The sequence below is a fragment of the Pelecanus crispus genome, chromosome Z, assembly GCF_030463565.1.
Source record: "Pelecanus crispus isolate bPelCri1 chromosome Z, bPelCri1.pri, whole genome shotgun sequence".
Taxonomy (NCBI): Eukaryota; Metazoa; Chordata; class Aves; order Pelecaniformes; family Pelecanidae; genus Pelecanus; species Pelecanus crispus.
Window position 1 is genome coordinate 85,416,505 of NC_134676.1, and position 20,816 is coordinate 85,437,320.

Consider the following 20,816-nt stretch of genomic DNA (forward strand, 5'->3'; position numbering starts at 1 on the left):
TAACTGGGTTAAATGGGTCTATACTGAAAGTGCTATTATGGGGCAGTGAATTGACTCATCTCTTACCTGAAAAGACTACCTGTGGGGCTTGTTTTTCCTCTGAAGAGGCACAATTGGAACATGAGAATGGCATTTTCAATTTTAAAACTTGCTGAGTATCTTAGTCATGCCCAAACTTATTTTAAAAAATTAAATTATTAGAGGTTGCCTAAAACAATTTTTGAAATTTTTGCGATGTACCACCATAATGGAAACAGATTAGAGACATGCTATTTTTTTACTTTTAGTTTTATTTGTTCATTCAGCTATAGTATTTTCCCAGCCTGTCTGCTGATGTGCTTGAACACATTCCGGTTGAAGATAGTGCAGTGATACATGGATCATTACTTTCTCCCTATAGCCATGTAAAGAAGAATCTGTAGGAACTCATTACTGTAGTGGGTTAGCAAACTTTACCTCCTGCTGCTCCATCCTCAAAACAGAAGGGAATAAATAGGTCTGAAATCATCTCCCGTCTTTACTTAACCAAACAAACCAGCCATGAATCCTCATTCCCAGATGTCTCAGTTCCTGTGGGAAGTTACACTAGCTGAGATATTAGATAATAGCTATATTATGTTGCCTTTTATATTCATGGTAAAATTTCTTGCTTTTTACTTTTTTTAATTCCAAAGATTCAACAGTATGCTTTTGAAAAATATTTTTTCAGGGACTGTACTCATCACTTTGCAGAGATGCAGAGAGTAAAATGTGCACTGGATGCCAGCATGCATGATGAACAAACTGTCTTTCTGTACATTGCCACACATGGGGAGCAAATGGGACTGCACATCAGGTTAGATGAAAGCAAGAGGTTTAAAGTCTTGGAGGGGATGAAAGATGCAGGAGGTTTGGTGAACCTGGAAGAAAACTGTATTTCCTAATGTGCACCTGTGCCTGAACTGTTACGGCATTTATTTTTTGTATATCAGCAGCAGAATTCTAGAAATCATAGTAAGAGCTTTCTTTTAATGTGTCTGAGGAAAGTTCAGATGTTGGAGTGGGTGCTCATGGTGGCACACATCGTGTCAGTCTCTCTGAGAGCTGTTCAGTTTCTGCTGAGGCCTGTGGGACTGAACAGTGTTTCCGGAGCAAGTATCAGAGTGTGCTGAGCTGGTGAGGAATGGGTGATACGCTTAATTTAATATCGTCCAGAACTTTTCACAAGAATGATCATATTACCTGTACTGCCTTGGAAATCATGACTTTCCAACTGTGATTTCGCTTGAAGTTATCCAGCAGGTCATTTAGAAATCCTGGTCACTAGTGAGAAGGAAAACTTACAATGTTACCTTCTGTGTATTGCGGTAGGTGAAAGGAATCATACATGTACTAAGATGTTTGGGAATTTGTCTACACAGAAGGTATAATTTAAGATCTTAATAACTACACATCTATTTTCTCTACTTACAGCATGGTGACAAGAAGGCAAGTGGAGCTTCTTCCAAATCGAGAGAGAAAAAAGCAGAAGCAGCAGAGGTAAATTCAAGTGTTTGAACATATTAAGAGGAAAAGGTGGTAATGAATTTCCTCATATACAGGTTTTTGTCTTTTGATAGCAAAGTGGTAGTTTTCAGATAATTGGCTGGTGCTGTAGTCACTCATTATTCCTTCCAGGAATATATAGTTTTATCTTGTGCTGCTGAGCAGCCTACTGAAAATATTTCTTTGTTCATCCTCTCACTCATAATGCATGTTACTATTGGTGGAAATGATCTCAGTGGATCTGTCTATTCTGCAGTGCAGGTACACTGTGGAACACATCTGATGGTCCTCGTTTTTCAGTTGTCCAAAAGTGTGGATGAAGTGAGTGCCCTATGATGCTTTCCACCTTGTCTGCATCCTGGCTTTTCTTCCAAAGATACAAATCCAAATTTGTACATGGATGTTGCACATCTGGGCTATCTCCTGACACACTTGCAAATACGTGGTCAGTGCTGTACTTTAGAAAAAATACTTATTTTTCAAGATACTGCCTCCTCGGGAACTGGTATTTACAGTTCAAGGGTCCCTGCTGGGTTATAACATTGAGTTTACACAAGCAGCTTTACAGTCTGAGCGTAGCAGCTGTTGTTAACAATCAGAAGCCACGTGGGTTGTGGGCAGTGTTAGGAACAGTACTTTGAAGGGTCACCTCTCTCCCAGCAGCTGCAAGCGCCATTAGCCACTCGGAGGTAGGTCCTTGGGTGCTACAGTGAGTCAGGCTGGCATTGCAAAGGGAAGGTGTCGTGCAAGCCGGGACGCGAATGCCGGTACTGATCATTAGTTCCCCGAGAGCCTCTGCTATAGCAAGCAGGAGCACTGCTTCCCCAAGGGAGGCCCACAGCAGATTCTGAAAGAGAAGAATTCATAGAAACGTCCATTACTAGCTGTCTACTTGTTGGCTTCAAATGTCAGTCATTGGTACAGGGAAGCCAGAAATACGTGTGCCTTATACTTTGCTCATAGCAGAAGCTATTTGGAAAATAACTTTGTCTAAGTTGTGGTGTGCTTAACTGCACTGCAGATCAAGGCCAGTGAAAGCTTTTATTACCATCCTCTGAAGTAGATGATTAAAGCAAATACCAAGTAAGCTTGGGAACATGTTCCTCCTTTCCTCCCTAGACAGTTTAGTTTTTTCTTAAATAACATTGTTCTTTCATAGTTTGTTAGTTAAATGCCAAATTCTTTGACTGCATGTTGTTGTTCTTAATATAGAAGTGCTGACTTCTTTGTGGGAATGGTGGGAGTTGAAGCCTGTAGTTTGGGTTGTGGAGTTACTGTTTCTGACCTCTTACTGAGATCTGTTTTTAGCTAGCAAAAGAAGGCTGTTACTAAGTTTACTGTCCTGGTGCTTTTGCTTTTTGAGTCCTTAGAGTACTGTGTGTGTGTTTCCTCTTGGGAATTTCTTTGTATATTTGACTTGTTCCATTGATTTTACAATGCTTGAAAGTGAAAGTAGATCAAAATGCTTTTCCTTAGGCTCATGGAATAGCATTAGCTCCGCCATGCTTCACATCTAGCTCCAGAACACTCTGATTTTTTTTTTTTTTTAAGCAGTTGAGGTAGCAACTTGAAATCTTTCCACAGCTTTTCCAAGAGTCTGCAGTGTTACATTTTTGTTTAAAAATCGGAGGTTATTCCTATAGTCTTCAATTTCAATTCAGTTTTTGAGGCAGAAATTTATAATCTATCTGTAGATAGCTGTGGACAGCCTTGTGTAGAATACTGAGTTTGTGCACCTCCATAATAGAAAAGGTTTCGTAATGCGTTATAAAAATGACAAGGAAACACAAAGGTCTTTGAAGAGTTCATATGCATGTCAAAGGGAAAATTGTGAAAGCCCATATGCTCATTGTTTAGCTAAAAATAACAGTCGATGACTCTTGTCTCTCAGATTCTTTGGGTATGTAGTCCTGAAGGAGTGAGAGAAGAAGAGTAAAGCTTTGAAAAGTAAAGGTAGGAAAGGTCTGACACAGGAGATGCTGATTAGCTGCAACATCAAGGAGAACTCAAAATGAGTACTGTTAAGGTGTAGAATAGGCTTCTTAAGCCTTTCCTTCTTGGAGACTTGAAAGTATGTTGAAAAAAAACACAGCAGGTTTACTGTAAATAGAAACCTGCTTGGTAAGACATGCACTTACAGAGAGGTGCTGAGGAGATTAAATGGCTCCATAAGATTTTTCCATTTTTTGCATCATAATACAATAAAATAAAGTAGTGCTTTAAAAGAGTTAGGAGTTAGCAGTGTGAAGATGATCTATTTAGTAACACTGTAGTTTTGGAATAACATACGGTCACAGCAGGGAGTATGTGCACTTTACCTATGACGTGCCAACAGATGTTAATTCATAAGATTGTTTCTTCAGGAAGTATTTACTTTTTAAGTTTCCAGTGACTTGCTGCTTAACTATCACACAGCGCTTTCATCCTTAGATCTTAAAGCATTGTATAAAGGAGACTAGACATATTATCTGAGTGGCATAGCTAAAAAGTGGGGAGGGGGAGGTGCTGAAGCACAGAGCTGGAATTGCCTTACTTAAGGTCATCCAGCTGCTCGGGAGGAGAGAAACCAGGTCACCAAGTACCAGGCTGGTCCACACAGCTGTGTGATAAACAGTGTCCTCAAAGCTCAAGGGGGAAACCATGAATTCATTGAAGGCAGTGAGCCTTTCCCTCTGAATCATGGAGCAGGCTTCCCTTCCTGCATGGTATCGGTAGCATAGCTGGCAGCTGCAGCTTGTGTCTACTCCTCACTTAAAACCAGAGCTTCTAAAATCCATTGTGTTTTACTGGAGTGGCTGACAGTGAAGTCACACGACTAGAACTTGCTGACTGGCTGGAAGAGACAGGCCACAGGTGAGTTCAACTGTTCCAGCAAGCTCTGATCGGCTTGATGGCTGTTTGTCTTGGAAGGTGAAGGATGTACACAGTCCTTCCCTGCTTCTCTTCCCAAGGGTCCACTCTCACTTCTTCTGCTGAGTGGCCAGAAACATAAAGCTTACTGCAGTACTAAGGTTCTGACTCTTTCTTCTAGAATACTGAGGCTAGTCTGTTCAGTTTCTAAAAACAAAAACTAAGATGTGGCCTTAAGGCTATATACCTGCTGTGGTTTAGCTCCAGCTGGCAGCTAAGCACTATGCAGCCGCTCGCTCACTCCCCCTGCCCCAGTGGGTTGGGGGAGAGAATCGGAGGAGTAAGAGTAAGAAAACTCCTGGGTTGAGATAAGAACAGTTTAATAATTGAAATAAAGTAAAATAGTAATGATAATAATAACAATATAATAACAATACACAAAGCAAGTGATGCACAATGCAATTGCTCACCACCTGCCAACCGATACCCAGCCAGTTCCTGAGCAGCGATCGCTACTCCCTGGCCAAGTCCCTCCAGCTTATATACTGTGCATGACATCATATGGCATGGAATAGCCCTTTGGTCATTTTGGATCAACTATTCTGGCTGTGCCCCCTCCCAGTTTCTTGTGCATGCGGCAGAGCATGGGAAGCTGAAAAGTCCTTGACTAGCATAAGCAGTACTGAGCAACAACTAAACCATCAGTGTGTTATCAACATTCTTCTCCTACTAAATCCAAAACAGCATAATGCCCACTACTAGGAAGAAAATTAACTCTATCCCAGCCAAAACCAGGACAATACCCATTTTACTTTAACCCTGATCCTTCACAGTAGCCTGTGGTAGTTATTTGGAAGCCCTTTGGTTGCACTAAAGCTCAGTGCCGTCGCATATAGCGCAGGAGAGAGAGATTGTGGAAGGGTTTTGGAAGGGGTAGGACTGTGATATCCTACTTCGCAGGGCCATGTTGCTCTTGGCAAGATTGATCTCCTCCACTTTATTACCTAATACATGTTAGCGAAGGAAAGATGCCGTCATACTGGTTTACCTCGTTTCAGCAGTGCTACTCAAGCTTCTAGTCTAGGCAGGCTGGGGCATCTACTTGCAACAGGAATGATCAGCTTTAGGTGGAGATACACATAATTTGTCAATCTAATGATGAACAACTGAATGTGTATCTGTACATGGTGTCTTGTAGAAATAGGCAAAAGATTTGCTGGAGGGACAGAGTTGGAAACTGCAGGTGTGTTAGAACACATAATCAAAAGAAGATATAGGCAGTTCTTTATCAGTGTAGTTGGCAGTGAAAGTGTGTGTATGTTATGGTTGTATTGGGGGCACTGCTCAAGGACAGAGATTCAGGTCACACGGATATACCTTAACTCTTTATGCTTTGGTTTTCAGAACCTCACGTTTGTTGAATGCGCATTCTAAGGAGAATCAGACACTTCTTGGGAATCTAAACCAGCTGTAGTGAAATGTTTTCATTCCTTGTGGATGCTGTAGATGTTAGATGGTAGATGTTAACAGAAAATAAATGATCATTGTTGGAATTAGTGGTTGCTCATGCACTTGAAGCTGTTGCGTACATTTGCAGCTAGGATGCACCTGCCAGCCAGTAGAAGTGAGTGATGTGCTGCTGTTCTCCCATACCTGTCCCTCTGTTTTCCCACTGTGTTTTGACATTATGGTCCTGAGTCAACAGTTTGCAGCACACCATTGTAAAGTATATGAAATAGGAAATCTCCTTTCTTCTCCTTCCCTCCTGATGTTCCAAGGTTTTTAGCAATTTTGTACATAAAGTGTTAGAATATGAGAGACAGCTGGTGTGGTTTTCCTTTACCCTTTGTCTAGACATCATCTTACGTGCGCCCTTCCACCAAATTTCGGATCACTTCAGACTTTGTATGCCATCAAGGCATTAATGCTCTAGAAGCTTCTGGATGATAAAATACAAATACTCTCAGGGGGAGATGGACAAAATCACTGAGGAGAAACCCAGGACAGTTTATAAAATACACTGAAATTAAGAAGTCCAGGGCCACAAGTTGTTTGAATTTATGAGAGTATTGGAAAGGAGTATCAACATGTATCTGACCTATTTCTGCATCACTGCTTTTGTTTTCTTTTATGTCTGCTCTTGGCTACTGCTAGAGACAGGGATGTGGGATAAGTGAAACTTCAGCCAGACTCAGTAATGCAGGTCTTGTGTTGTACTGAGTTGCATGCTCCTGCTGTCCTGTTCTTGAACACTGTGTTCAGTATTGCCCCTTCAGAGGGCTGCCTTGGGGGTGCAGTGTGCTTTAGTTCATAACCACCTGTGTAATTCCTAAGATCAATTCAAACCAAATGCTGCTATTGTGTGTGATTGTGCTCTGAAACCCCCCGACTCTGTTTTGAATGGATTCATGCCTGTGTTATTAACTGCACATGATCTGGAAAGACCTATTCTTTTTTTACTGTCATAGAGGGAAATACCAAGGAGAACTTCTGTATCAGTCTAAAAATCTTGCCTGTGCATTGCTGGTGTCTGAACATAAAAATGCAGTATTAAAAGGAAGACAGAGCCATATATTCTAGGAATTTGAAGCCCCAGCTTAGAGTGAGGCGGTGTTTAACCAGATATGGTATGGAACAAGACCCTCCCTAACGTGTCCTGCCATTTTGAGTCATGCTTTACAGCAGTGTAGACAAATATGTCCTGCTTGCTCAGCTCATTATTCTTTACTTAACAGGAAATACATTCTTTACTTTGAAAGGATGACAGTGATAATTGGTGCTGAAGCATTACTATCCTAGGGTTGATCCTTTGCTCTAACATCAGGATTTCTGTGGCAGCTGTTAATCCTGATGCTTGTTGTGCAGCATTCTTTATCCAGAAAAAGCATTAGAATTACTGGAGAGTCCAGGGGCATAATGCTGAGTAAAGATAATATGACTGGTAAAAACCTGTCGGGGTGCTCACAACTGGTCTGAGTTAGGGAGGTGCACAAGTAACTTTGATTGGTGTGTTTGTGAGGTTCCTTTCTACTTTGCTAACAAATTATATATTTTGAACTGCATTGTTTGGTTGGATTTTTTCGGTTAAATTTTGGTATTCATTGAGAACTGCCGTGATGTGAGGCTGTTCCCACCGCAGGAAGAAATAGAGTATGATTGCTGCTCAATCAGCTCTTGAATGAAAGATTCAAAGGTGGAGGCTGAAATACTGTTTATGGTTGCCAAAAGCATTTCTAGAACAGAGATCGCACATTCTTTCCTGATGTGATTTTTTTTTTTCTTAAAACAACTGCATCATATACATTCTCATTACAATATTGTAATGAACACTTGAATGTTATAGTCCAAAATGAACATTTAATCCATATTTCTAGACACCAGTCTTCATGCATGTCTTTACTTGGAAAATCTACATATCAAAGGGATATGTATTTTATCTCCCCTTTATTAAACATGGGAGAATTAATATTCTACTCTGAAACAGTGTTTTGGCCTTTTGTTTTGAAGCCAGTGCTAATACTGAAGAGTAGATTATAAGTACCTGTATGCCGCAGCTTTTATTCCTTCACATGCAATTCTGTACAGGCTGTTGATTCTTTTAACTAATTTCATAAAGAAGCTATGCTTTGATAATTCATTAGCTCTGTTATTATCAGGTTGGGAAGCGAGGTGTGAGTACAGCTGCAAGGTGATTCTTCAGCTGTGTCTGAGACTCACAGGAAAAAAACCACTCTTCCACTTTATGGAGGGGGAGATGGGAACAGCTCTGATGGATTCATCGGTGTCAGAGCTGGTTTGCCTGGAGGGAGCATTGTGGGCAGAATGCTGGGAAGCACATAACATCATTTTTTTAACAAGAGTAAAAGAAGGATGAACCTAGTAGCATGATGTGGCCAATTTTTCTCCTTTTACAAATGTATTAAGGGGTAGATACCTAAGAAGTTACTGTTGAAAGATGACCCTGGGAACTCAAATGTATTAGTCTACTTAGCCTATCGTGGTCAGTATTCAGTAAAGAATACTGATTTGATGTTGTGGCTTAACTTTCCACATAGCTTATCTCCAGGTAGTCTTTCTCTACATCAGAGGAGAAGTTGCTTGCTTCTTTTTCTTCTCTCTCTCCTACCTGTAAGTGGAACTGCTGTTACACTTACCACAAAACAGAGAAATGTTTGAATTAACAATTCTTTTCCTTGTACTCTTTAATTGATTAACATAAGTTCATGCTCAGAACAAGCATTTATTTCACTCTGTTAGTTTTTTTCTAGTTCAGACTGGAGGGGGTGGGAAAGGCTAGCCTTGTGCCTGAAATTTTTCAATATGTTGGTAGGTGTCATAAAAACTCCTCCTGCAAAACAGTTCTTTATTTATGGATTATTCAGAGTGTCACAGTTATGTTAGACATAGTCTTAGGTACCGAAGGTAAGTCCTGAACACTGTGGACCATCAGGTCCTGGACCAAAGACTGATTTCACCTGAGCTTGAGGTGGAAATGAAGAGCTGTGATACTGAAGGCCTATCTTGAATACTGATTGCTCTTCAGAGGTCTGCTCTTTTTGATTATTTTTTTCTTTTCTTTTCTTTTTGAAAATGGAAAGGTAGCACTTAAAATTTTGTTCCTTCAACAACTTAATAACTTATATAAAAGCTGAAGCGTTTGTGGATAATGCTTAGTACTGAGTCTTTAATGTACTATATCAGAGATAAAAGCCAAGGCGTTCTATATCGCAGTACTGTCTCTACAAAAGCACAATGCATCACACCTCCATCACCTGCCTTCGGGAGCATTGTCCCCGAGGGCTGACCAGTCAGTCACCTGGTCAGTCGCCGTAGCGGATGGGCTCTGGGGAAACTGTCACAACCCAGGACTTCGCAGCGGGTGAGGCTGGAAGCCCGAGGGCCCGGGATGTTGGAGGGGGTCGGTGGGACTGTGCCAGCCAGTGGGGTGATGTGCAGGGGTCACAGCCCAGTGCCTGGTGCTGGCTGCTGGGGGGGTGAGTGTCCGCATCTCCCCCAAACCGGGTGTGCGTGGGGCACGCGTGTATTCGCCGGCAAACATCAGGCTCGGACCAGTGGGTGAGTAGGAGGCCCCAGGTCTGGGCAGGGGTATCTGGTGGGCGGCAGGTCTGTGCTGGTTTTGGGGGAACCATGAGCGTGGGGCACCCATGGGGTGTATGTGTGAGTGCTGCGTGTTTGCAGCGAGCACCGAGCTGGACCAGCTGGCGAGCAGGGGACCCGTGGTGGGGTGAGAGGGCCGGGGTCTGGGCAGCAGTGCTGGGGGTCAGAGGGGCTGTGGCGGTGCTCGAGGGACCCGTGACTGTGCATCTGCTCGTGAGCCCAGAGGGTGCTGAGTGTGTGCTTGGACTAGTGACCTCCTGCCTTTGCCAGCCCCAGAGGAGGGGACGTGGGTGTGCTGTGTGATGTGGGTCCTGTGTGTGGGTGCTGCTGACAGCAGCGTAGCCATCAGTGTCCTGTGTGTCTGTCTGTGTCTGTGTGTCTCTGGGCTATGTGCTCAGCTTTGCTGCTGGTTGAACTTGGAGCCACATCTGTCAGCCTGGGCAGAGACCCCAGGTCCCCAGGCACTGGGCTCCAGCGGCTGGGCAGGTCTGTACTGGGTAGTACTGGTCTGTAGCAGCACTGGACTTCGGCAGCTGTGCAGGAGGGTCCTGGGCCGGAGCATCTGGTGCAGGCAGCCACACTCCTAACATCCCTTTAGCAGGAAAAAATCACTATTAGACTTGTTTTTTGCAACATACTGTGAAGTCTTACTTGCATGTCACTGTTTGCAGTGTGGCCAATACTGAGCATGAAATCCTTGATGTAAATATCCCACTTTGTGTCAGTCTGTACTGCTGGGCCACATTTTTGTGATGTTAACCTTATGTAAATGGCCACACATGGTGGTATTCTGCCCCAGGCTCTGACTGGAGGTTGACTGTTGCATGTGCAGCTTTGTTTATTTCAAATGCTCTCCTGGTGTTGGAGCTAAATCAGAAAGAGAACAGGAGGTGGAATTACCCTTAATGACAGAGGTCTCTGAGTCTCCCAGTCTGTTACAGTACCTAGCGTTCCATCAATTGAAAACTGGTGCTTCTGAGTTTGCGTACAAGTTTGCTGATTGAATCTCTGGTCATTCTGCAGACCTTCCTGCTTGTAGAGAGTAATTAAAATGTGAATGCTTTGGTTGTGTTGTGAATCTTGAGCTTCCACTTATCAGAGAAAATGAATAGGTCTTACCCATCTGCTGCCTCCAAAAATCTGATGGCTGTTTGCTGTGTTGATTACTAACGGCTTATTTTCCCAGTCTTCATTAGATGTGATTTCAACAATCACTGAGTTTTTGCAGTGATACTTAGTGGTACTTGATAATAATGGCATTGCATTGGTTGAAAACTGGAGGTTCAAAGGGATGGCATGGTTTTGTTTCAGTTGCAAGAATATTTATTAACTAGAACAAACATAATTTTACCCTTAGCTTTGTATCTTTACTTCCTTGCCTGAGGTATAATGTTACCTTTTGTGTTGTCATTCCAGTTATGTCTGTACAGCAATAGCTTACTCATCTTATTTTCATTGATACTTTTCATTAAGGTATATGTGGGTACTCATTGCTTTAACAGTTAATTAAAATGGAGTCTTTCTGCCACAGGAAACAGCATGATATATGTATCGTCCGTAAAACAGTACAAGAGAACTCAGCCTGTTCTGGGCTGGGCAAAACTGGCTGCAATGAGTCTGTGTGAATTAAGGTTACATAGGAGAATTTATTTTTGGATGACTTGCCTTGTATAAAATGTTCCAATAGACTTTTTTTTTTTAGTGTGCCTTTTTTTTGTACTTTTTTTTTTGTTTACAGTTTTACTTGCCTTTTCTTCATCAACATTTCTGACATTTACTATGTCTGTCTTTTACTTTGTAGAAGAAAACAGCAAGTGCTAATGTCAGCCAACCCCCCAAAACACAGATGAGTGGAGCACCTTCTGCTGTTAAGGTAATGCATACTTAAGGAAATGGTCTCTTTCAAAAGTGAAGAGGATGTGATATGACTTCGTCCCCTGCAGTGGGATAGAAAACGGTTTGTTTGCCAGATGCTCTTCATGTCTTGCTGGAAAACGGTTTGTTTGCCAGATGTTCTTCATGTCTTGCTAGAAGTCGTAGTGAATTGAAATGAAAGAGGAATGCAAGTCAGCAGAATGCTAGGGTTGACTTCTTGAGGAAATAGACTTGGTAACATTCTCCCCTTTCACGTCTTCTTTGTCTCCTATTTACTTTAAAAAAATCCCAGTCCCATTGATATCGGTGACAAACCTCATTTGGGTTTGGGGCTCCAGACTTCATTATGGGGCTGTGGTTCTTTTTTCACCCTTAGATATTGTTTGTATGTTCAGATTCTGTTTACTCAGCCAGACCTGATGAGATCAAAGCACTGATAACCGTGCTTTCATGGCCCCTGGAGCAGTTCAGTCGTTGAGGAAGTTAGTGTAAGAGATGTTACAAAGATGACTTGCATATTTGAGTGCAGTTGATACTTCATGAAGAGAAGCAGGGATCACATTAAACATGCTCAGGGCTTGCAAAGTATTGAAATAGGGTGTTGAAAATACACTTTCTGGTGGTGGTCACAGGTGAACTGATGGCTGTAGTTGGTAATCAGTGTTAGATGCATATTTGTCATGGATGAGTGGAATGCACCTAAGTCATAAGAGAGAAGTAGCAATATGTTTTATTGAGGTAAAATAATAATTTGACAGTTCAATAAGTTTGATGGAATTCAACAAAATTTAACAGTGGTTTGACAAGGTTCAGTAAGTTTAATGGCAAGGTTCACCTTATTAATTACTGCATGGAAGAAACATACAAAGGAAAATTGAGTCAGACTTGAGTTTCAATAATTCACATAGAGACCAGAGACATAAAGAGGGCCCTCCCATTAAGTCGTGAGGTTCAGAATGGACCCCCTTGCTTTCTAAACTCCTTTTGGGGCCTGGGTGCTGCTGGGTCCAATCTTAGTCTCAGACTTGAACAATGGTTTATCTCTAATGGAATTATCCACACAATGTTTATAATAATATTGAGGAACTATGTGGATTAGTAATGTTTCATAGCAGTAATTCACCATGCTATCAGTCGTTTACTGAGGATCTTTTGCGGGTAGGGGTTCTCTCCACCTTGGGTAAGGAAGGATCTCTTAGTCTCAGGTAAGGAATCTCTAACCATGGGAGGTGTTCCTGCTCAAGGGGAGAGTCACCTGGCATGCAGGCCAGCTGCAATTCTGGGAGAGCTCAAACCAGGCCCGTCCTGGTGGTAACATTTAGAGAGCCAAGTAGTTGGCTGCTAGCCAATAGCATAGACAAGATAGATGTCTTCGTTTTAGCTCTGGTATCTTGTTCTGTACATTGGTTATCTTGCACTTTCGGGTTTCGAAATCACCTTCTGAAATATTTTTCAAAACAACGTTGCTCCCTTGTACGTGAGCCAGGGTTCACCCCCCAGAGCTTGCCGGTTCACCCCCAGGACGTGAGGCCGGTTGCTCATTAGTCAGCCTGAACCAAAGTACGGTGAGGAGTCACATGAATCCCCTGCAGCATTCCAGATCTGGAGATACCCCATCGTTTGAAAGGTCATATCGGCAGGAAGTGTTTCTGCTTTTGAATGGGATTTTTTTCTTTTCTTAATCAATGCTTTTGTAAAATAATACTCCTACAGATACCTTTGTGCTACCTAGGTAATTATTTTTCCTTTCTACTCAGTGAAGGAGGACACGAGGATATAAATCCTGTTGTCCATTTCTTTCGGTGTTTTTGTCTATTACTGAAGACAGCCCAGCGTTTTTGTTGCTTTTCTTTCTATTCCTTGCAGTTTGCCGGGGCCTTTCTCCTGCTAGTTCAGCTGGATATAGTCATCCATACGTAGTTCCCATGACAGCTGTGCAGGGTGGGATGGTCTAGAGTATAATCTTTCTGCATATCAGTCACCAGCTGCATAGTCCCATGGAAGCTCACATCTAATTTGCTAACACATCTTTAAGTCTTTTTTTCCTGTATGTGTTCTTTCTATTGTAAGCATATCTTTTTGCATTAAGTGTGCAAGGTACAATTTCCAGTGATGCTGTTAAGCATAAGAACTGGAAGGCAGTGTCATGAAAAAAATGTGACATAATGTAATTGCCAGGAATTGCTTTATGTTAGGTTATGACAACTTAGGCTATGTATTTTATCAGTACTTGGTACTTCTCCAGTTTCTGTGACATTCCAAAATATTTATTGGGAAATACTATGTACTATAAAAATACTTCCCTCATGCTGTCTCATATTGAGTCTTAATCAATAGCTATTTCAAGTTTTAACCTTTTTAGTTCCCACTTGGCCATGACCACCTTTGTTCAGTTAGGCTAAACCTTCTATTAATTATGTCTCTTAATTTTAACAATCTCCTGTGATCCTGTAGTGTTAGTTAAAATAGAGCAAAACTCAGAGATTTATTGTTCTATTCTTGTAGTTTGTGCCACTCATACTTCTTTTAAGCCATTTGGCTAGCTGTATTCTTTTCTGCCCTTCTTTTTGTCTCTAAAAATACCTATTCAAAAGAAAAATTTTGCATGGATTTCTTTTATTTTTAACAGGAATTTTACAGGAAAGGAAGTATTCCTTGAAAAGGCAAGGCAGCCTTTTCTCTTGCTGCAAAAATAGATCGAATCTTTTAATGCAGTCAGAAATATTCCACCAGTTTTTAGACAACTTTGGGACTACTGTTGCTTCCTTTAAATTTTTTCCCTGCTGTAGCTTTAATGTGTCCCGTGTGCAAAATCTCTTGCGATTTCTTAATCATTTTGTTGGTCAATAATACTTTTCATTAATGTACCATACCCCAGATAAATTTCTAACTTCTTGGAAGAGGCGGGTGAGGTGGGGCAGTTAAGTTGCTCCAGACAGAGCTGTTAATTTTTTAACCTACACTTACCCTATGGTGAAATTACTTACTCTAAATTGAATAGCCAGAGGGTTTTTTGCTGCCTCTGTATTATGGCCTAAGTAATTTTTCTTTCAGTTAGTAGGTCACAATAACCGATGGCTCATGTTCTGCTTGGGTTGCCTGTATTGCTGAGCTTAAGATACAGGAACTTGCTTGTGATGAATGCTTGTCATTGCTTGATGCCTGGCTAATATGTGGACACCTAAATTTTCCAGTGATGGTATCCTGTAATGTGACTACTCCTAAGAGAAAGCACTTACCTGTCTGGCTTCGTTTTGTTGCACTGTGCATCTGAACTACCATTCTTTGTGTCTCTAATTTTATCCCTGTGCTCTTTACTGTTTCACTTTTAAGTTACTGGTGTTGCAGCCAGTATTTACTCACTGCTTCTGCTCAATGTCGTCTTATAGGGATTTTATTCAGATGCATATGTGTCTGTGTAGTATAATCATAGAATTAGAGAATTATAGAATAACTATAATAATTCTATAATTAATAATAATTATAGTATTATAGAATAATAAGGAATTAGTGCGGCCTCTCTTGTCTCCTCTCTTTTATACCTGTATGGCTTTTGTGCTCCCTGTGTTAAGGGCACCTAGAAAGTTGAATTGGCAGCCTTGATGGGCCCAGTGCCCTATATGACTCAAATCTACATGAATCATTTAAGAATCATACTTAACTGAAACAGACAATCTGACTTTTTTCTGTCATAAGCCTTTATTTCTTTTTTGATATGAAGTCCTGTATGACTGTTATTTTATACCAGGGTCTCTTCAGTAAGCACATGCCTTGTAGTACCCTGTTGGATAAATGGAGTGAAAAGTTAATATTTACGTAAGCTTATGATCATCAGGAATATTTATTTACTTGTGGCTCATGAGCAGCCTCTTCCATGTATACATTAACTGCCAAGGTGCACACACCAGGCGGTCATTGCTTCCATGATGAGCAGGCAACAGAGAAGAGGAAAAACTGAACTAACCTCCTTCCTCTGTGGAAGGTACTCTACCAGCACTACTGTGTTTTCTTTTACAGCCTTCTAAATTGTTTTTGCCAGTTCCATAGCCAACAGGAAAGCCAATTTCTAGCTCAGTGTTCAATCATAGCTATTAATAGAAGGCACTAATATGTGAACACAGCTGGATCCAGCTATCTTTCTTGGATCTTTGTGTTCTTATATGGTAATTCTATTGATATCAAATGAAGTTTTGCTGCTTTTTATGTAACAGTTTTTTGGCATTGCTCTTACTGAGTTCTTTATGAGTAATAATTTTCTCTTTGTTGCCAGCTGCTATAGCTTAGTGAAGTTAGAATGTTTGTCCATATTACTATCATGGACAATTTATTGAAGCAGTGCTGGAAGAATTGAACAACAGTGGAAATTCAGTAAGAATTATTTTTATTTCAGACTTGACTGATCTTGAATACTTTCAGAGGAAGCTTCTTGATTTTAATGATTTAAGAAATTTAAATTAGTAACTTTTAAGTTAGTTACTTTCAGCTGGCATGCAAATCAACACTGTTTTAAAGGGGGATTCCATCTGCTTGTGCAACAGACTGGAAAACATGAAGAAAAAAAGAGCAATTACTAAATATCTTTGAGTAAAGTCCCTACTATTTCTGCAGCAGACTGGAAATTCTGTCACAAGTTTATCTCTATTATCATCAAAAGTGATTCCTACTGTCACTGTATTTGCTGGGATGTTTTTTTCTGCTGCATAGCTTACTTAGCTGTTGCTATATTTTTATTTTGTGAGCTTTTTACAGATGTCTTATTGTGAAGGAAGGCATTTTTGAGTAAAGGCATCTGAAGTCACAGTACTGATTGGCAATGTCCACAGAAGTGCATAAATTTATTCCTATGTTACCAGTCATATTGTGAAGGTTGGAAAGACTATCTCTAAATTTTGAGGTTATTCAGAAAAATATTTAAATGGGCTATCTGAGAACTTCCTTTCCATGTTCCATGAGTGGGCGAGTGTCACGGCACACATCCTCAATTTATAGGTGTTTTGCAGCAAAACTGTGGAACATCATGGGGCTGTTATTACACATTGCCCTCAGAGCTGTTGCTAGCACGTAGCCCTGCGTGTGAAAATCACGAGAACTGTGCCCGTGTGGAGAACAGTGCTGGTTTTCTTGGTAGCAGAGGCATGCTAAAAATAGACCAAAACATTAAAAATTGGAAGTTGTAGGAGTACAGAAGCCGCCCCCTGCATGGAAGAGCTGGCTTTGTCTAATATGGGATGTGGCATCTATCACCCGAGGTCATCTTTCTGTTTGAAAAGCAGGGCTGTAAAAGAAGCGTCTGATCTAGAGACCACTGTAGAAGTTGCAGTTTGTAAAACTATGCAATGATCAAAATAATACGATTATGCCACAAAAAAAATATTCTGTACTTCATTCAAAAATGGGATATTTTCCTCATCAGTCTATGTCGTTTCTTTGGGCATTTTCAGCTTTCTACTTCCCTTCTAGGGCTGACTTTCATTGCTTGTTCCCTTGAGATAAAGGGGACTATTTCATAATAGAGGCTATTATTAAAAAATGGTTGCAGGGTTTGTTAGTGGTGTGGGGGCTTTTTCTTTAGAAACAAACATACAAAAATCTCCTCCCATACTACAGGTATTGAGAATTTGACTCTATAGCAAAAAAAAAAAATTCAAGAGGAGGCCACTATTAGTATTGCAAGAAGGACCTTTAACTTCTAAATGAATATAAATTGTTTGGATTTGTTATGCTTAAAAATAGTCCTAATCAGTCAAGTTCCAGTGGCCTTAACTGGTCCAACTGTCTCTATTTCTTTTGGTTAATAACATTTATGTACTTAGGGAGTCTGGATAATCAGTCCAAATTTAGGAAAGGGGTAAACTTCTAGTAAAAGTATCAGTCTTATTGAGGGGAAATGAGTAGGTTCTTTCCCTCAGCACCAGTGCCACTAACTCAAAAGGTGGAAGACAGCGCTGCTTCTTGAAAGCTAAAAGTAGCTCCGTCCCCGAGTTGCGCCGTCCTGGGAGGCATTTCGCCTGTGCTTGCGCCGCGTGGCTCTCCGTGCCATCGGCTTGGTGACCGCTGTGTCTGGTGAGGGAACCTGCTCAAGCCACGTCCAGAAGTGACCTCAGAAGCAGGAGAGGGGGTTTGCTTGTCGTTGCTTCACGGCGGTGCCGAGGGCAGGGCTCCCACGCACGCCTTCACATCAGTGCTTTCGCGGCGCTGTCAGGGCCTGAACCTGCTTATTTAGGTTCCCTCCTGGGGCGCAGGCACCAGCAGGCTGTGCTGGAGGTGGGGCGGCTGTGCCTGCTGGGTGGGGAGCGCGGCACTCGGCAGGCTGGCTCGCCGAGGGCTTGGCCAGCACCTCCTGAAAACCAAAACCACAGCCTGCTCTGGCACTGGGGCGAGAAGCAGCCGTATCCTGGCATTCCTGCTGGAAACAGAAGGCACGTGTGTACCAAGTAAGTTAGTGATTTGCACTGGCTTTGCTTTCCTACTAGCTCTGCTTTAGGCTAATTTACATTTGTTTTCAGTTCTTTTTTTTTTTCCTTCCTCCCTCTTCCGGGAATTTTGCGGGCTGAAATACCACAAGCTGCTGACTTCCAGGGCTTCCGACGTGATCCTGTCGTCAGCAGGCTTGAAGCGCTCCGGAGCTAGCTCTGAGTAGTGAATTGGCTTTTTAAATTATTTTTGCATGTTGGGAACAGTCATTTTTGACACTGTGTAAGACTGCATGTTTTATGCATTACGCAACAAATGGTTTACGTGACATAAGCAGTCTTGAAGAAGAGAGGGACAAGGAAAAGCAGACTTTTAAAAGTGGTGTCTAAGTTCTGTATTTGTATTTCTGTTTTGGGGTTGGATTTTGTTTTTTTTCCCATTGTTCACAGCCCAGGCTGTTATGTCTTCAAAAACTCATATAATTTTTTTTGAATACAAATGCAGAGCTTAGTATGCCTGTGACACATATAGAATATTGTGTAGTCAGGGTGTGGGGATCTTTGGTTGAAGTATGCTTAGGTATCAATAACATGTTGACAATAAGTTTATTATACATGATACATAAAAGATGCTAAAATATCAAATACAACAAACACATGGGAAAAAATAATACTTTAAAATGAACTGTATATTATTGTTGGTTTTGTAGTAGTAGAAATTAGATAGGTAGGTGTTGCTTAGGTTATGCCACTATTTGATTATAGTTACTGCAAACTAAAACTGCTGATCCATAATCATGAGTGTTTTCAGTTTCGTCCAAAAACAAACTGAGAAAACAAGATCTATCTTTATGTGACAAGTGACAGTATCAGTATCATCTGTCCTTCTCTTTTCTTCTTTGGAGAAAGTGAAAATAGTGTGTTAAGTAACACAGAGTTCTTGAACATTGCAGAGATGTCTGCTGAGTTCTTGATCTGTTACCTTGTTTTGACTACAAGTTTTCTCAATGTTGTATTTTCTTTCATTGACATAAAACATACTGGATAATAATTTCTTCTATGGCAGACATTTTCTTTTCTAGGCTAACATATTTGTTACTGTCATCCCCTTGTATAAAATGGTGCTTTTTTGTTTTGGGGTTCTTTTCAAGAGTGATTTGATACATGGGGTATGGTGAGCTTGCAGAGAATTCTGTTCCTGATCCTGGAGTCTCATGGACGAGTCCCTCAGCCAGTCTTTCTCAGAGCTCTAGTTCGGGAGCTTTGCACCTTAGGCAGACACTCCCAGTTTGAAATCTAGGCAAAGGTGCGTTGCACTGAAGGTAGTGGCTCTTAGAGGACTGGGAATGAGGGTAGAGGAGAAACTTCTGTCTCCAGAAAGGAACCACTTTTCTCAGTGAGTTGGTCTTCAGTGTATTCATTCTCTTCGTTTCTGCTCTTGTTTTCCTGAGGGAAGAAAACCTGTGCTCAAAAAAGCTTGGGACTTTGTCCAGAGTCTCTTCTGCCGAAGGAAGAACCTCGTAGGGAGGCAGGGGGGTCGGTGGCCTTGTGGGCTCCTTGGGAGAGCTTTAAGGCTCAGAAACCTTCCTGGTTCTGGAAGAAGTCAGCTCTATGGCTGCATTTATGCCTTACTTAGTAGAAGTGCTTGAACTGACGAGAAAACTTCACATTTTTGATCTCCAGGAAGGAAGCCTCTGTGAGGCAGGACAAGGCCTCATGAAGGTGGAGATTGTATTTTTTAATTGAACAATAATGTGCTTATTCCTCCAGAGCATGCAGAGGGCCCTTCTGAAGCAATTTGAGAGATTCTGTTAAGAGCCAATGCTGAAGCAAGAAATGCCCGAATCTGGCTCTTTCTAAGCAGGAATAGTAAAACAATGTTGAGTTTTTCTAAAATGCTGTAAGAAAAAAAAAAAACAACACCCCCTCCAAAGGTTATGCATTGTTATCCTTAGATTGTATTTTGAAACCAAATTCTATTAAAATTCCTTGACCTGGTGATTTTTGTTTATCCTCCTATCTTATTTCCCATTCATTTTGTTAGCCAACAGCGTTGAGACTATGTGTGTATCGGTTCTCATGGTTTCATTAATAATACTGTGTTTCTGCATCCTGGGGGTGAAAAATCCAATTTCTAATTCAGAGGATCACTCAAGAGCTCTTGTGACTGCCAGCCACCCATTTTGAGTATTGTCTAGTTCGATTATTGTAATAAAAATAACCAAGCTCATAGCCTCTGAGATCTTCACTCTTAAGATGAAGTCTTCTTTTACCTAACATTTTAATCTTTTTAACCAACCCCCCCCCCCCCCCCCCCCCTTAAACAATACTGGTTCTGTTTGTAATTCCCCCTTTCTGTTCCAGCTCTGCTGAGAAGGGCTTTGCATGCTGTCCCTTGGTGCCACTGCAGACACAAATCCTAGCTGAGCGCAGCAGCTCTGTGTGGCATGTGGCTGGCACCTCATCGCGTGTTTTCCTGGTGTTTTCTTATCAGCTTGCAGTTTGCTGCTGCAGATAGCTTTGGAACATTCTGGTGTTTAAAAGAACATGCAGAAATGGAAACAGTTAGCTGTAGTAATTACAGCTAAATACTAATCTTCTGCAGGACATTGAACTGAAAAGAGGATTTTTGAGCTTCCTACAAAAAAGGAGAGCACTGCTAAGGTGACCAGCTCATACATTGCTGTAATGCTCGGTTGTGCAGAGTGGGAACCTGAGAAGAGCGGTGACAGTACTGGTGTGCTGCTTCTAATATTTGAATATGACTGAATGAAAATGAAATTTCAGTATGTGCCAACTTGTAGAATTTATTGTGATGGAAACAGGAAGTTCCCAAAAGGAGGTAATTGAAGAGCACATTTTAAGAAGAAATAGGATTGGGGAGTTTAAAACAAATTATTGATGTCAGAACTCTCTTCATGACACTTCTGTATGCCCAGTGGGGAGTTTTACCTGGTGCTCAAAAGTTTGGCTCTTCTGAGTATTTCTCCATGCATAGCTGAGGGAAATCTCAGGTTAGGTAACCCATTCTGTGAT

At 41.4% G+C, this 20,816-nt stretch overlaps 1 protein-coding gene across 2 annotated transcripts in view; it reads left to right on the plus strand.

Annotated features, from left to right (window-relative positions):
- The first annotated feature begins 11,333 nt into the window (after positions 1-11,333).
- Positions 11,334-20,816, plus strand: part of CAST (calpastatin) — a 53,412-nt gene continuing 43,929 nt past the window's right edge. For both annotated transcript variants that reach the window (XM_075726026.1, XM_075726027.1), the window contains exon 1: positions 11,334-11,365. In XM_075726026.1, coding sequence (XP_075582141.1) covers positions 11,339-11,365 — 27 coding nt within the window. In that variant the 5' untranslated portion in view covers positions 11,334-11,338. The remainder of the gene's footprint in view (positions 11,366-20,816) is intronic.